At 35.9% G+C, this 13,079-nt stretch overlaps 1 protein-coding gene across 1 annotated transcript; it reads left to right on the top strand.

Annotated features, from left to right (window-relative positions):
- The first annotated feature begins 9,746 nt into the window (after nucleotides 1-9,746).
- On the top strand, nucleotides 9,747-12,574 carry Neurochondrin (neurochondrin). The gene has a single exon (XM_075289717.1). The coding sequence runs from the start codon at nucleotides 10,046-10,048 to the stop codon at nucleotides 12,227-12,229; it is 2,184 nt and encodes a 727-aa protein (XP_075145832.1). The 5' UTR covers nucleotides 9,747-10,045; the 3' UTR covers nucleotides 12,230-12,574.
- The last annotated feature ends 505 nt before the right edge of the window (nucleotides 12,575-13,079 follow it).

Below are 13,079 nucleotides of genomic sequence, written 5' to 3'. Positions count from 1 at the left end.
TTGGGGGCTATATACAATTATGAACCGATCTGGAACAATTTTTGTGTGATTGGGGATCGGTTTATCTGATATATACACTGAAAAAAATATTTACGTTATATTAAAGATTTCGCAACCTAAATTTTAGAATGCGAAATTTACAAAATATTAAGTACAAATTTCTTTAAAATAATGAAATTATAATTAAAATAAAGTTGCTTCAAAATTTGTTTTCATTAAATTTACGACACAAATTTTGTAAATTTGCGTCCCTCCGTTAAAGTCGCATGTCTTTGAACTAAGGCTAATTTTACTTAATGTGAAGAAACACATTTTTGATTTAAAGAAATTGTCTTTAAATTAACTGAAATATTGAAACTTTAGATTTAAGATAAAAACGCTTCAAATATAGACTAAAACTTATTTTGAGGATTTAGCGTCTTTGGTTTAACGTTTTTTGGAATTAAGAAAACGTTTTTCCTTAAAGGAAGGTCAAAATTTTTGGATCCAAGTAAAATTTTTTTTTTGAGTGTAACTATATACCGATATAGGCATGGTTGTTAACGGCCGTATACTAGCACAATGTACCAAATTTCAAGTGAATCGGATGAAATTTGTTCCTCCAAGAGGCGTCAAAACCAAATCTGGGGATCGGTTTATATGGGGACTATATATGATTATGGACCGATATGGAACAATTTTGGCATGGTTGTTAAATATCATATACTAGTACCACGTACCAAATTTCAACCAGATCGGATCATTTTTTTTTCTCCAAAAGGCTCTGGAGGTCAAATCTGGGGACCGGTTTATATGGGGGCTATATATAATTATGGACCAATTGTTGCATGGTTATTAGAGGCTATATACGTACACCAAGTACCAAATATCAACCAGATCGGATTAAATTTGCTTCTCTAAGGGACTCCTGAGGTCAAATCTGGAGATACCGATATGGACCAATTTTGCATGGTTGCTAGAGTCCATATACTAATACCACGTACCAAGTTTGAACCGGATCGGATGAATTTTGCTTCTCTAAGAAGCTCCAGAGGTCAAATCTGGGGATCGGTTTAGATGGGGGCAATATATAATTATGGACCGAAATGGACCAATTTTTGGATGGTTATTAGAGACCATAAACTTATACCACGTACCAAATTTCAACCGGATCGGATGAATTTTGCTTCTCTAAGAAGCTCCGCAAGCCAAATCGGGATGTCGGTTTAACAGGTTGGCTGATAAGTCCCCGGTCTAACAAAGAAAAACACTTTTTTTTTGTCAAAATTCGTTTTTATACCCACCACCATAAAATGGTGACGGGGGTATAATAAGTTTGTCATTCCGTTTGTAACACATCGAAATATCGATTTCCGACTATATAAAGTATATATATTCTTGATCAGGGAGAAATTCTAAGACGATATAAGCATGTCCGTCTGTCCGTCTGTCCGTCTGTCTGTCTGTCTGTCTGTCTGTCTGTTGTAATCACGCTACAGCCTTCAATAATGGCGCTATCGTCCCGAAATTTGGCACAGATTAGTTTTTTGTTTGCAGGCAGGTCAAGTTCGAAGATGGGCTATATCGGTCCAAGTTTTGATATAGTCCCCATATAAACCGACCTCCCGATTTGGGGTCTTGAGCCTATAAAAATCGTAGTTTTTATCAGATTTGCCTGAAATTGGAAATCCAGAGGTATTTTGGGACCATAAAGAGGTGTGTCGAAAATGGTCCGTATCGGTCCATGTTTTGGTATAGCCCCCATATAGACCGATCTCCCGATTTTGCTTCTTAGGCGTCTAGAAACAGTATTTTCTATCCGATTTGTCTGAAATTGAAAATCTAGAGGTATTTTAGGACCATAAGGAGGTGTGTCGAAAATGGTCCGTATCGGTCCATGTTTTGATATAGCCCCCATATAGACCGATCTCCCGATTTTGCTTCTTGGGCGTCTAGAAACTATATTTTCCATCCGATTTACCTCAAATTGGAAATCTAGAGGTATTGTGGGACTATAAAGAGGTGTGTCGAAAATGGTCCGTATCGGTCCACGTTTTGGTATAGCTCCCATATAGACCGATCTCCCGATTTTGCTTCTTGCGCGTCTAGAAACAGTATTTTCTATCCGATTTGTATGAAATTGAAAATCTAGAGGTATTTTGGGAGCATAAAGAGGTGAGTCGAGAATGGTCCGTATCGGTCCATGGTTTGATATAGCCCCCATATAAACCAACCTCCCGATTTGGAGTCTTGGGCCTATAAAAACCGTAGTTTTTATCCAATTTGGCTGATATTGGAAATATAGAGGTATTTGAGAACCATAAAAAGGTGTGCCGAAAATGGTGCTCATCGGTCCATGTTTTGATATAGTCCCCATAGAGATTGATCTCCCGATTTTGCTTCTTGGGCTTCTAGAAACTATATTTACCATCCGCTTTGCCTGAAATTCATGAGCTTCTATAAACTGTATTTATTACCCGATTTGCCTGAAATTCGAAATCTAGAGGTATTTTTAGACCACAAATAAGTGTGCCGAAATTGAGGTATATCGGTCCATTTTTTGGTATAACCCCTATATAGACTGATCTCTCGATTTTTACTTCTTGGGCGTCTAGAGACTATGTTTTCTAGCCGATTTGTTTGAAATTCTGGAGGTATTTTAAGATCACAAATATGTGAGCAGTAAATGGTACCTATCGGTCCATGTTTTGGTATAGCCCTCATATACGCCGATCTCCCGACTTTATTTCTTGGGCTTCTATAATCCGTAGTTTTTACCCAATTTGGCTGAAATTGGAAATCTATAAAAAATTTAGACAAACGAAATGTCCTCTTCTTATAAAGTATTTTCGTTTATTCAACTCTAAAATTCTCTAATATAGCAGGCGCACTGATCATGAAAATCGCTTCAAACTGAAAGTAAAATTTCCAGATTTTACTCATCGCATTTATTTAAATAATGGCAGAAAAAATCTACAGATTTAAGATTTCAAATCAAGGCGTAATTTAATCATATACACGATATGTTTATAATTTCTCTAAAACTCAAACAAAATTGGTTCTCATAAATCTAGAACCTTATCTGGTCTTCAAAGGTGGAATCTTTAAAGTTTGTCTTCGGGAGCTGACTGCCTTGGGAGAAGATTTGTCATCAAACCCCCTAAAATTCTATATATTATCAAGTAACCCACTATGACGAAGAGTTTTCAAAGTAAACTATCATATTTGATTCATGTGGTGGGTATTTAAAATTCGGCCCGGCCGAATTTACTGCTGTATATACTTGTTATTATTCAACATAGTTCCCTTCAAGAGCGATAAACGATTATAACGATCTTCCAATTTTTTGATACCATTTTGGTAGAACTCCTTCGGTTTTGCCTCAAAATAGGCGTCAGTTTCGGCGATCACCTCTTCATTGCAGCCAAATCTTTTCCCTGCGAGCATCCTTTTGAGGTCTGAGAACAAGAAAAAGTCGCTGGGGGCCAGATCTGGAGAATACGTTGGGTGGGGAAGCAAGTCGAAGCACATTTCATGAATTTTTGCCATCGTTCTCAATGACTTGTGGCACGGTGCGTTGTCTTGGTGGAAAAACAAATTTTTCTTCTTCATATGGGGCCGTTTTGCCGCGATTTCGACCTTCAAACGCTCCAATAACGCCATATAATAGTCACTGTTGATGGTTTTTCCCTTCTCAAGATAATCGATAAAAATTATTCCATGCGCATCCCAAAAAAACAGAGGCCATTACTTTGCCAGAACCATTACTTTGCCAGAACCATTCAAATGCTTATTGCCACCATACATTTTTCTCCGCTCGAAAACTATTTTTACAAAGACAAAATACATGGATGCGGCAACCATGTCCCAACATGGTTTTTCTGTGCGTGTAAAAGGCATTCAAATTTTAATCAGATAAACGGGATCTTTCCATATTGTCAACGTACTTTTATCATTGCCTTTTATTTTATGTGGCATTAATTCCATTTCACATGAACTCACTGTTCAAAGGAGGACCAGATCGTTTACTTCGATTTTTGATAAAATTGTAATATTTATAGTATACATCATGTATAATAAATTCTTACTCTTGTTGTACCATAAATGTTTATTAACTAAATAAGTCTGGTGCAAAATGTAAGGACCGTTCACACTGAATGAAAACTGCAATTTATTAACAAACTATCTCAAAAAGCCACAAATTTAACATTATTTCTTCGGGATCATGAAAAACCCCGGGAATCAAAATCCAGGGGTTGGAGAGTAATCCCTTCCCGTAAATTTTAGGATTTCGGGACGGGATTCATTCGGAATGACAGCCCTAATACTAATCCCACTAATGCCTAAGGTTGTCTCCATCATATGATGATCTTGCACTAGCTATGCGCATCAATGGTTTCTGAAATAGCGACTGATTTGGAGCAACTTTCACAAAATTCCTCTTGAACATCACCATATCATAATTAAACACTGGTTATTCATGCAGCTTCATCGCCAAAAATTTAATTATGTTCATCGATGAGCTCTTGTTGAGTTAATCCATGTCGAAAGTTGGAAAAATATAATCGAACGAAAACGGGTACGATTTAATTACATTTTTTGGGAAAGATGAATCACTTGAATTGCTGTAAACGACACACGCTCGTATATCAAAACGTTTTGAGAGTGTATAACCTCAAAAATGTCAAGCCTTACGATAGAGCTGTCAGGTGGCAGATTGCAAAACTATGGTTCCCCAATCCCGATATATAAAAGGCAACCTTCGTACTGATAAAAAAAAAAACATATTATTAGTATTAAAATTACATTTTACACATTCCCTATGCATTTTTATTACATTACTATACAAAATCTTAATAATCCGTTAAGTTTCACAATAGCTAGTTTCATTGCTATTCCATTGACACAACAAACAATGTTTGTATCTGCCCAACCCTTTCATCAATTCCTACTTACTCATACAGTTGTTATTATATGTGAAATCGAAATAAATGGCAAAACTATTTCAAATAATTCTAATGGCATAGTAAACTTAAATTTGAAGATAGCACTTCAAAATTACGAAAGGAATTTCAAATAGTAGCTCGTAATTGCAAATATTGACGAGCATTGATAAATATATCCTTCCTTTTAATCAAAATCTCTATGAAATTGTAAGAATACAAATGAACTGACTGCATGATGCACATTGAAGCACATTTTGTAACATTGACCTGCAATGTGCTAAGAAGCACAAACAACAACAACTACAGCACTCACTTCAACACTTTGCACATGATGCACGAACTCAAAAGGTGTGTACATTTCTCTTCATATGTAAATACTAACGATGGCATGTAATGCACACACACACACGCTCACACATTCGCACTCACAGCTATATGAACAAACTTACCATGAACGATGAATATAAAATTCTCATGCACACACTCTCTCTCTCTATCTCTCATCCAAATATCCATATGAATTCATCGTTTAGATGCATACAAGTTAGGCCATGTGGTGCTTGGGGGGGGGGGGGGGTGCGGGGGGTACTGCTGTATCTATAGACGTGCATACGTGAACAAATCTCATCGTTGCTAAATTTAGATCAGTGATGCATAGGACATTGCTATATTTCTGTTTGTTTGTCTGTCAGTGTGGCTATGCGTAATTTCGTATCACAGAAATAGGAAATCAGTGAGCGAGTCAATGGGCGCGCGAGTTACTTGGTGAATACGTGCGACACATAAAATAAGTCATCGAACTCATGCAACTCTCTCACCATAGATGAATCTGTTTCGATGGCCAACATTAATATTCTATGTTGCGTTCATTATTATTTTTTGTTGTTTTTTCTTTGTTTTCGTATTCAATCTCATCGTGTTGCAATAATTTTTGGTGTTATTATCAAAACATTGAAGTGTAATGAAATAATTATCCATCCATCCATATGGATGGGATGTTAGTATTTTTAGATTTACCCCAATCATTTCCAAATAGATAACCAATTGGAAATATAAACAAAAAGAAAATTTTTTCAATTGGAAAATGTTGCAATCAACTACATTGAAAATTAACACGAAACTCTCCCAAATTTAAAATAACCAAAGAATTTCCACATCTATGGAAATGAAATGCATATGCCTGTATATTCCAGTGGTGCTTATGAATGTTCTCACCGAAAGATGTTCAATAAAAAACATGCTAATTATACATATTTTTAATGACCAGAGTTACCATTGTGTGTAATATAAATATTAAAAGTAATTGCTCAAGATATAAAGTATCACTATTATGATTAATGTATAATATTAGCGCACAGAAAAAAGTAAATTATGTTGAAAGGTGTGAAGTTAAAGTTGTTTTTAGCCAAGGCACAAACCACCAGAAAAAATTTTTAAATGTTATCTTTTCAACGAAAATTCCCAAAAAAAAAAACGAAACAAATTTCGTCTTCTGTTGTTGCTTATTGGCTCAATGCAATCAAATATGAACAAATTTTGTTAATTATTTTATATGTAGGCCTTTAAAATAGAGGGAATTAAAACCCAATTATATGCCTAAACGGTTCAAGCCTCTTTTTGGCTATTTCTGATAGACGACAACGAACCAAAGGGGGTACACGATGGTAACCCCAAGTGTGGGGCGTACCCAAGTGAAAAGCCCATGGACGTAGGTCATCTGTGAAAGAAGCAATCAGGGGGGGGGGGGGGGTTAATCAACTTTTATGTCCGTTTTTAAACGCATTATGGATACAATTTCTTTTAAATTTTGAAATAAGTAGAAAGCCCAGATTGAGAAGAAAGCTAACGTTCTATTTCTATAAACGTAGCTTATTAAAATTTTAAAAGGGGGGCCTAAGTAATTTTATCAAAAATTTAGATATGGATTTTCACTTATTTACAACCCACGACAACGAACTAAAGTGGTTATACGTAGGAGCATCCCCCAGTGAAATTCCCATGGGCGTACCTCATCTGTGAACGGAGAAAACTCAAAGTGGGTAAAAGTAATTTTTGTTAGTGTACCAACTAATTTCTCCTCTCACATATGAGTTACGCCCATGGGGCTTTCACTATGGGATGCTCCAAGAGTGCAGCTACCTACGTATACCCACTTTAGTTCGTTGTCGTGGGTTGTAAAAAGGTGAAAATCCATATCGAAATTTTTGATAAAATTACTTAGTCCCCCTTTTAAAATTTTAATAAGCTACGTTTATGGAACTAGAACGGTAGCTTTCTTATCAACCTGGGCTTTCTATTTATTTCAAAATGTAAAAGAAATTGTATCCATAATGCGTTCAAAAACGGACGGAGAAATAGCCAAAGAGAGGACTGAACAGTTAAGGCATATTATTGGGTTTTAACTCCCTCTATTTTAAAGGCCAAAATATAAAATAATTAACAAAATATGTTCATATTTGATTGCATTTAGTCAATCAGCAACAAATCAAGACGAAATTTGTTAGATTTTTTGGGAATTTTCGTTTCGAGAAAATTAAAAAAAAAAAATTGTCTGATGGTTTGTGTCTTGGCTAAAAACAACTTTAGAAAATAACTTTAACTTCACACCCTTATTATGTTGTGGGAAAAATTAAAAATCTCCTACAAAAACTGACCTAAATTGTAGTCCCTATTTTAAAAATAATTAAAGAAACGAAAATGTTCTTAAATTTTTGGATTTTTGACTATCATTAACGCATTAATGCAAAAATTAGTGTGCGTGAGTGTGACTAAAATATTACTCATGTGCACACCTCTGGTATGCAGTAGGATGGATCGCCTATATGATACCCTAAACTAACACTGTTAATTACCGTGCAAACTCATCTACTCGTAAAGGTTAAAAATGTACCCAGCGGGTTAACTACCTCTGACTCTCTGTAATTAAGAGAAATATTGGTCTGTTTTATTCTCTTTTTGATCGTAATAAAATACTGTGTCAACCTAGCCATGTCCGTCCGTAATGTCATCCGCATGTTACATTCATAGTAGGTCTGGAAAGTAAACTGATAACTTCTTGAAACTTTGGCCATAGATTTCTTATTGCTATAGGTTGTCGGGTATTGTAAATCGGGCATATATGACTATACCATGTAAACTGATACCCAGATTTGACTTCTTGAGCGTACTTATGGCCTAGTTTTCTAAAGATCCGCCTGAAGTTTAGTACGCGGTCTCACAAAAATTCTAGACAAAAATTGGTTAATATGTAGGTCAATCCCCAGATTTTACCTTGGAGAGTCTTAAAGTTTTATTTTTTATCCGATCCGTCTGGGATTCGACGCTTGATATCCATATTCATTCTCAAATAACCACACAGTAATTTGTGCATTTCGGTTCATAATTACTCAGCGAAACAAAAGCTTCCAAATGAGTGTTTAGCATCCTCAACTTGTGATCCGAAAGTAGGCAAAATTTTGATAAAATTCAATGAATTTTACATGTGATTGTCATAGAGCGGAAGTGAACCCGTTCGATGGGAGGTATACGAACTTTGTCATTCCGTTTGTAACACATGCAAATATTGGTCTCAGACCCACATCAAATACTGGGTCGTGATGAACCGATCTAGCGATGTCCGTCCGTCCTTCATCCGATACGATTGAAATTTGGTACGTGATCTTAGCATATGCTTTTTAACAACCATGCAATAATTGGTCGATATCGCTTCACAATTATTCTCTGATTTAATCTCCGGGGCCTCTTGGAAGAGCAAATAATATCGTATCCGTTTGAAAGTTGGTACGTCATGTCAATATAACAAAAACTAACAACCGTGCAAAAATTTGTCCATATCGGTTCATAATTATATATAGCCATATACACCGACCCCCAAGATTTAAGTGTGGATGCCTTATAAAAGAACAACTTTCATATGATCCGGTTGAAATTTTGTCTTATAAATGACATGCGAAAATTGGTTCATATTAGTTGATAATTGTTTATAGACTCCTCTATATAAAACGATCAAGAACTGAATAGGCTTGAATAGATATTTATTCGGCTTTTTTTATTTAGTTTTTATATTTTGCCATCGTTCAACCCAAGTAATTCGATTGTGGATGAGAGTCTGTAGCAGTACTTTGCGCGCTATGTAACAAACCGAATGATACACCCTGTACATCCCCCATTGGATGCTGGATATTCCTCTCTATTTGAGATTATGTGTTATTTTTATATTTTATTATTGCGTATTTTTAAATATATCAAATAAATATCCTTATTACTCATATTTAAATATATCTAATAAAAAATCAAATAAATTTAAATCGTTAATAAATCAAAACAATATCGTGTATGGTGGTATCCCTAGATGCAAAGAGAGAATTCTCTCCGAAGAAAATAAGATCTCTAGAAAAACAAAAATACACCAAGAGAAGTTGATTCATTACTCTCCCACTGCCTCTCTTCCTCTCTCTTTCAGTATGCCAACAAACAATACGAATGACTGCAAAGTAAATTTACTCCATTATATTTCATTTGCATAGACCAACGCATAGCTATCAAATACGAAAAGAAAATCTTTTATATGAAAATTTCTAGTGTTGGGGGAAAACATGTGTGCTCACTTGTTTTGTTAGGTGAAAGAGAGAGAGAGAGAGCGAAAAACTAGAGTGAGCGTATTAGAATATGGGTGTTTGTGTGAATATGTTTGATCCAATTGGAAAATGCACCGGCTTCATGTGATTGTGCCCCCATAGATATTTTTGTTCACAAATAAAAGGAAAGGGAAATTCTTATACGTGTTTGGGATGAATTTCCTCGAAAATGAAATGAAAACTTTTTCAGTACGGGAGTAAAAGTCGGCAAGTAAAGATCTCAAATCAAAGAACCAGAAGGAACTACCAAATAATAACGAAAGCCGAAAGTGTGGAGTGTGATCGTGTGTTCGCGTGTGTGTGTGTCAAAAAGCTATATATAGATAGCTATATATATAGGAAAAAGAAATAGATACATACCAATAAGTAATAAAAGATACAAAATTTAAATTATTCATATGATTTAAAAACGTTTAAATAATAAATAAAAAAACTAAAAAAAAAAAACATTAGAAGCCCCCTTTCGTTTTTAAGGAATTTACAATGGCTACTTCAATGGTGGATGTACCGGAACCCGTGAAAAAATGCGCCATCATGCTGAAGGCTACGAAAAGTGATTCGGAAAAATTTGCTGCTCTCTTCATGGTCACCAAATTGGTTAAGGGCAAGGATTGCAATTCGGCAGCCAAGAAATTATTATTCGAGGCTATCGGTTTTAATTTTTTAAAAAAATTATTAAATGGCAAAGATTTACCCAACGACTGCCCTCCCTTGGTCTATAAGAGTGTGGCCCTGTCTATACTCACATGTTTCTGTCAGGAGGCAGAATTGGCCACCCACAAAGATTTATTGGATGTTATACCAACTCTCTTGGAAATTGTTGAACAAGCCGACGATGATGACTGTGATGATAATTTGATTGTTGTAAGCGAGGCCTATAGCTGTTTGAAATTCATTGCCGAACATGAACCTGGACAAAATGCCCTAATGACAATGGGAGCCATACCGAAAATGTCTCAAATCTATTCGGCCCAAAGTTTCCAAACCGATGAAGCTTTACAATTGATTGTCTTGTTGGTAAAGAAATTCGGCAAGGCCTCATGGACAGATGATCCCAAACCTTTCCATGCTTTGATCCAACGTATAGCCTTGGATATGGAGACGGAACATAGTGATAGAAAATATGAGCTATGTAAAATTCTATCGGCCATTTTGAAGACTTGCAAGAGGGAGATTATCTTCAATTCTTTGGAGGGAGAAATTTGGCCTGAGAGTTTATTCAAGGGTTGCAGTGATATTTTGAAGAGTAAAATTGGTCCCAAACAACGTGATCCCACATTGCATTTGATTTCCACAGTTCTCCAGGTTTTGGGTATCCAATGGGCTTTTATGTGTGATGAGAAGCAATTCTATTTGCTCATCTTACAAATGGCTGCCATTGAGGTGAGAATGCAAATGGATGAAAAGAAATTGGAAGCCACTTTCCGTAATGCCCCGCTTATACAATGCTGTTTTATTATCTTGGAACATTGTATTGAGTACATGGCCAAGGATCAATTGGATTTGGATGCCAAGGAGAAACAGACCACCTATACAGCTTTGAAGTTTGCCTTCAATCAGGTGTTGGCTGTATTGACCCGTGTCTCCAATGACAAGATTAAGGATAGTACCAATCCCAGTGATAGGAATTTCATTAAATTTACAGTTCGTGTTTTGTCTGCTTGGTTGGCTCAGGAGACTACAGCCATGCGGCCAGCTATTTACAAGCTATTGCCTTTCATGTTTAAGGTTACCAATGAATCTTTCAATGATTTGAAGGAATGGAGAGCTGGACCCAAAGACACCGAAGCTCCTGTGGATATTTTGAGGGTAATGCTACCAGCTCTCTGTCATTTGGTAGTCGAGGATGAAGCTCGCAAAGTGATTTTCACCACCAAACAAGATGAAATTTTCCTACAGCAAATTGAATTCTATTTCAATATAGCCCACTACAAACGTCCTCCCATTCCCAGGGCTGAACGTTTGAAGCGTATGAATGAACCCGACCCTGTTCCCACACCAGAACAATTGGCCGAAATGAAGGTTGCCCGTGGAGCCATTTGTGCTTTGTGTAACATTCTCATGAATCTTACGGTATTGGAACCCAAATTGGCTGAAGATGGTCCCGTGTTTGCCAGTATTTTCAAATTTGTCTATGAAAATTTACCCGAACTCAAGGATACTCCTGACAATTTGCTAATGCATGGAAATCTAGCAGTTTTGGGTCTTCTATTGCTGAAGCAACAGTCGAAGAAAGTAAAACAAAATGATTTTTCCATTTGCCGTTATGTCACCGCCACCATACGTTTCCTATGGGATGCCTATAACATTGATGAGTCCAATGATCCCACAGCTTTGGTGGTTTCCATAGCCTATAAGGAGCATTGGATGGAATTGCAAGAGCTATGGTTCTTGGGTATGCAGACTATGTGTGGTGTGTTACCTGCCGTTCCTTGGATTTCTGAATTTGCCATAGAATCTGGATGGGCTGAGGGTATTGTTCAGACTTTGAAACGTGTGAAAATTGGAACCCTACCGGCCAATGTTAAATCGGCCTATGAAGATTTTCTATCCCAATTGGTGGATGTTAATTCCACTGTAGCCGCTGTTCTCAAAAAGGCTGATGCTTTGAGAGTATGCCGTAATCATCGTATGATGGAATTGGGCAAGAGACTTTTTGGTGACTAAAATGTATCTTCAAATTCCTAGAAGTTAGAACTTCACAAAGGTTTTAGAAAGCAATCAAAGGAATGTATTCAAAAAAGAATTTCCTTAAACATTTTTTTTCATGTTAAAATTAAGTTAAAAAATTTATATAAAATAAATTTTCTATTTTTTCATATATTCTAATGTTTTTTCCATTCAAATTGAATCATACATTTGTTTTTTATTTTCTTAACATATATATTTTTTTAAACAAGAAATAACACAAAACGAACAACTGTTTAACAAAACACTAAATGTATTTTTTTATATTTAGATGAAAAAAATAAAATAAAATAAAGAACAACAAATTCTTTCTTAAAAAAAAAAAAAACTATATGCTCTAGTTTCGTTTGTCTACACCAAGAAATATCAATGGATTTTTTTTCTGCAACTATTCTCTGGATTATTGTTGTTGCTTTGGTTAAAAACAAACACCATCAGCAGAACGCATCATCATCATTATCCGTTTCTTTTACTGAGTAGACAACAACGCCATCTTCGTCATCTTCTGGTTATAGAAGAAGACCATCATGTTTATTTTCAAGCTTGTTGGCGTATTTCGTTCTATGGACAATTGCTTGCTTATACTGACCAATATAATGAAACGCCTACGTGACCATTTCCTTCTGATCTAATCATATATTATAATTTGTTTTTGCATCCAAGATTTTTGCACAATTTCATACTTTCTCCACTGAGATTTTCTATATGGCCAACGGGAGATGCTTTTATTCCTCAGCGCCTCAAAGAATAATCGTCATTCGTAGACGAACAGTGGGACTAAATTGCCCCAATGGTTAAATTTGAACAAAGAATGTATTACCCAACAAAA

Source organism: Haematobia irritans, chromosome 1 (assembly GCF_050003625.1).
Source record: "Haematobia irritans isolate KBUSLIRL chromosome 1, ASM5000362v1, whole genome shotgun sequence".
Classification (NCBI taxonomy): Eukaryota; Metazoa; Arthropoda; class Insecta; order Diptera; family Muscidae; genus Haematobia; species Haematobia irritans.
The sequence above is the reverse complement of the archived record's forward strand: the minus strand, read 5'-3'. Positions and strand labels throughout refer to the sequence as shown.

Excerpts from the sequence above, each read along its gene's own strand:
- Neurochondrin (XM_075289717.1), top strand. The coding sequence starts at position 10,046 with ATGGCTACTTCAATGGTGGATGTACCGGAACCCGTGAAAAAATGCGCC.